Source organism: Octopus bimaculoides, chromosome 9, assembly GCF_001194135.2.
Source record: "Octopus bimaculoides isolate UCB-OBI-ISO-001 chromosome 9, ASM119413v2, whole genome shotgun sequence".
NCBI lineage: Eukaryota > Metazoa > Mollusca > Cephalopoda > Octopoda > Octopodidae > Octopus > Octopus bimaculoides.
Genome location: NC_068989.1, coordinates 16,873,068 through 16,877,553, shown reverse-complemented (window position 1 = coordinate 16,877,553; position 4,486 = coordinate 16,873,068). Strand labels below are relative to the sequence as shown.

Genomic DNA, 4,486 nt, shown 5'->3' with positions numbered 1-4,486 from the left:
GATTAGATTAGCTGATAGCACAAGAAAAAAATGAGGGAAAAGCATTATTTTCCACCGAAATTGAGTTAGGTGTTAAACTATAAATGTACCAAAAATTTTCACCATCAGTAAGCGAAACCACATTCAAACTACGCTTTCTAAAAATATTCTAGCAAAAATTGGAAAGAAATTTAACAAGGTCCCAAAGAAACTTTCATCTGTTGCATAATGTTACGCTAAATGAGATATTCATAAAAAGCAAAATAATAATTAATATTTTTCGGAAGCTGGTTATATACTTACCTTGTGTTTTTTCTATAATTTCTGTTGTAGAAAACACAGTCCTGTCTGCGTGGCAAGAAGCCTGTTTCTTAGCTATATGGTTCTGGGTTTAGCACCATTGTGTAACACCAAATGTCTCCTATAGCACCCCACCCATCTGTGTGTGTGGCTGTGTGTTTGTGCTTGCTCAAAAACCTGAATGGGTGTCATTGCAAAACGTTTTCTCTTTTGAACAAGAGACAAACATTTTTATCTCACCTCCCCCCCCATCTCTCTCTCACTGTATGCACATGCGCACGCGTCTGTGAATGTATACAATTCACCACACACTAAAAAATGCATATATGTATAATCATACACATACTAACATAAACATACATTCACACAAATACAAAGACCTCAACCAAACCAAAACCACTATGAAAAATAATTGAACTTTTAACCATGTCTTTTTGACAGAAATTCCTGTCGCAAAAAAGCTGAGCACTTAATTCTGCCATATGGAAAAGATCCAACTCTTTTACACACACATTTATATTTTGATTTTATCATTTCTGATTTATTTTTTGCTTTCTTTAATACACACACACACACACACACACATAAAATACACTTTATTGAAATAAATACATACAATTCACCATATATACATACAATTCACCATACACTTAAACAACCACATACATACTCTCACATACACACACAAATATTTTATCCAAATATGCCCATATATACACTCCCAAACATTCACATACACACAAGCAAGGCTGACCCTAGCAATTTTGGATGAACGGGTTTATCTTTTGGTATCTTATGTCGCTAAAGTATAGAAAGTATGTTCTTTTTTTTACGGAGCATTTTTATGTAGATTTTTTTAAACTTCAGGGAGACCACCTTCATGAAATTTCGCAGTATAGGATGTGGTCTCCTTGAGCACAGGGCCTCCTTGGGCGCAGGGCCTGATTGGGAGCAATCAGTCCAATTGGCTTAAGGCTGGCCCTGGTTGTATAAATACATACTGACAGCAGCCGTAAACGGCCGAAAGTGGCAGTCGAGATATCCCTATACTGTCGGACAGTTTCAGCTTTAACACCGGAGCCTCTTCAGTAGGGTATACATATATATATATATATGTATGTATGTATATGGTTCAAACGTACAGAAAACAAATGTAATGAAAAGAAAAAAAGGCATTGGAGGGGCGGTGCATACCTTCACGATAACATGATTATACACTCATGAATATAAGTAGTCATATTTCTTCTACCAGCTATCTTAGTAATAGTGGTGGTAGAAATTATAGTGGCAATACTGGTAAAGGCAGATGATAGTATTGGTGGTAGCATCATGACATATTTCTTCTACAAGTTTTGCCTTGGTGGTAGTGCTGCCATTGACAGTAATGAGATACTAGATGCTATTCAGTTTCATTGACTTTGGTAGAATACACTGAGATGTACACAGGATATTTTATATTAGTTTTACCAAATACAAGGACAAATCTTTTTCTAATCTACTATTGCAACTCACTAACAACTAGGAATTGGTGTTTTTATATGGTTTATAGTTGTGCACTTCTGACAGTATTTATTCAAAATAATTGGGAATGGTATCTGTGGACTTGACTTCAATGAAAATATACGTTACCAGGCATCGATCATCCAAGCATGGAAGTCTTTTAAACAAGCGAAAACTGAAAATATCAAAACATAGAATTCAATCTAATCAATGAAGCAATATGACCACAAAGCTACTAGAATGTTCTAACAACCCCAGGTCTATCAAGATGCCTAACTAAATATCTTTAGGTTTCTGTAAATTTTGTATGGAGAAACAATTTTGGGAAATAATATTTTGCCATCGTGTTTCCAAGAGTAAAAAAACTTTGTAAAGGATTTATTTTGACTGTTAGAAAATAACAACCAACAAAAATGGTAGATAACTTCAAAATTTTTATTTATAAGATTTTAATTTACAAATAAATATTTTGCTACAAATTTAAGCGAGAGAGAGAGAGAATAAAAGAATACGTATGTCTTATGCTTGTAGCAGTTTGGTCATTGGGTGTTACAGTGTAAAAATTAAGCCTAGATTCGAAACCGAATCTAAGAATTCTCTGTCGTCCAAACCACCACGATCAACAGGCGCGAAAACAGGTGTTGGTTTGTTTACGTTTAGATATGCAAGTATAAGTACCAGGTTATTAAAAAAATAACTAATGGGGTCGATTCGTTCCACTAAAACAGGTAAACATGTATGTGTGTGCAACATCCATCAAGATGCAAACATTAACCGTTATGGTTATATATAATGGGGTATACTGTCGAAATTATCCTTTTCCTAATAAGAAAAATGAGTATCTACACACCCATCCCCACCTGCGAGGTGAGGCGAACGTCTATAAAATTTCAAGTAAGCTAATAGGTAACCAGACCTCCTATAATTTCGAGAGAATTGTCTCCGATTTCTAGTAGGTTATAACTTAAGGAGACAGTTCGTGTAACAGATTATTTCTGCTTCATTTTTGTATTTTGTTTGCAAGATTCTTTATGTAAATTCGTAAAAATTTTGTTGTGTCGAGAGAGAGTTATAATGACTCTACCGAGACCGGATTATTTCTGAATATACAAAATAACGTTTGGGACCTTGAACTTATGTCACCGGTATCATTTAAGCAGGGTGATATTTTCAATGACACCGCCTATATGTTATCTTTGTAAGTTATTTATTTCTATTAGTAATTAACTTTATTACATAGTATTATAATTAATCTGATTATATTATGCAAACACAGTCCCATGATACGTAAGCCCCATCCCCCCCAAAAACCCAACTAAACTACACCAGGGGCTATAGTTAGAGGGATTTCATAACTTATAAGAATTCATTGAGACTTTATAAGGGAGACGTTAATAACTTCAACGCTTCCATCTGAACTGTTTTTTTTAGCAATATAGGTTCATTTACACAGACATACAATGGTGATAAGCCTTTAAATAGTGAAATGTTTACTAAAGAAAGATCATTATATGAAAATATTCCTGAATATTGCTGTGAAATTTGTGGAAAAAATTTCTATTCGGAATATGAGGTTGTCACACATAAAGAAACACACAATAGAAAATCTCCCTTCCACTGTGAAGTCTGTGGAAAATGTTTTGTTTATAACGGTCAATTAACAAGGCATAAAAGAGTACACACTGGGGAAAAACCCTATCGTTGTGAATTATGTGGAAAATGTTTTGTCTCTAAGGGTAATTTAAAATCCCACAAAAGAATACACACTGGAGAAAAATTGTTTCATTGTGAAATATGCGGAAAATCTTTTGATTCTAACAGTAATTTAACAAATCACAAAAGAATACATACTGGCGAGAAGCCTTTTGGCTGTGAAATATGCGGGAAATCTTTCTCTGTTAATTCTAATCTTGTAGTTCATAAAAGAATACACACCGGAGAAAAGCCCTATCATTGCAAAGTATGTGGAAAGTCTTTCATCACTAGCAGTTATTTAACGATACACAAACGAATACACAGTGGAGAAAAACCGTTTAAATGTAAAATATGTGGGATTTCTTTTACTGAGAATTCTAAGCTTACAATTCACCTACGTAAACATACTGGAGAAAAACCGTATTGGTGTGAGATATGTGGGAAATCTTTTGTCAATAGCAGTTATTTAACAAATCATAGTAGGGTACATACTGGCGAAAAACCCTATCGCTGTGAAATATGCGGAAAATCTTTCACTCGGAATTGGAATCTTGTTTACCACAAACGTAATCACACTGGAGAAAAACCCTGTCACTGTGAAATATGCGGAAAATCTTTCTCTGATAATTCAAGTCTTGTTATTCACGTACGTAGTCACACTGGGGAAAAACCCTACCATTGTGAAATATGTGGAAAATCATTTATATTAAACAGTGTCTTAAAAATACACAGAAGGATACATATTGGAGATAAACCCTATGACTGCGAAATATGCGGAAAATCATTCATTAATAAGTCAAACCTTGTTATCCACATACGCAGTCACACTGGAGAAAAACCCTCCCGTTGTGAAATTTGTGGTAAATCATTTGTCTCCAACAATGTTTTAAAAACGCACCAAAAAATACACACTGGAGAAAAGCGATTTCACTGTGAAATTTGTGGAAAATCTTTCATTAATAATTCAATCCTTGTTATCCACACACGCAGTCACACTGGAGAAAAACCCTTC

At 34.5% G+C, this 4,486-nt stretch overlaps 1 protein-coding gene across 1 annotated transcript; it reads left to right on the top strand.

The window, feature by feature from the left end:
- Positions 1-2,630: 2,630 nt before the first annotated feature.
- Positions 2,631-4,483, top strand: LOC106869648 (zinc finger protein 708; the record flags this gene model as incomplete). Its single annotated transcript, XM_014915466.2, has 1 exon — positions 2,631-4,483. A coding segment is annotated over exon 1 (1,218 nt), but the record flags the coding sequence as incomplete, so codon positions are not given.
- Positions 4,484-4,486: the final 3 nt, after the last annotated feature.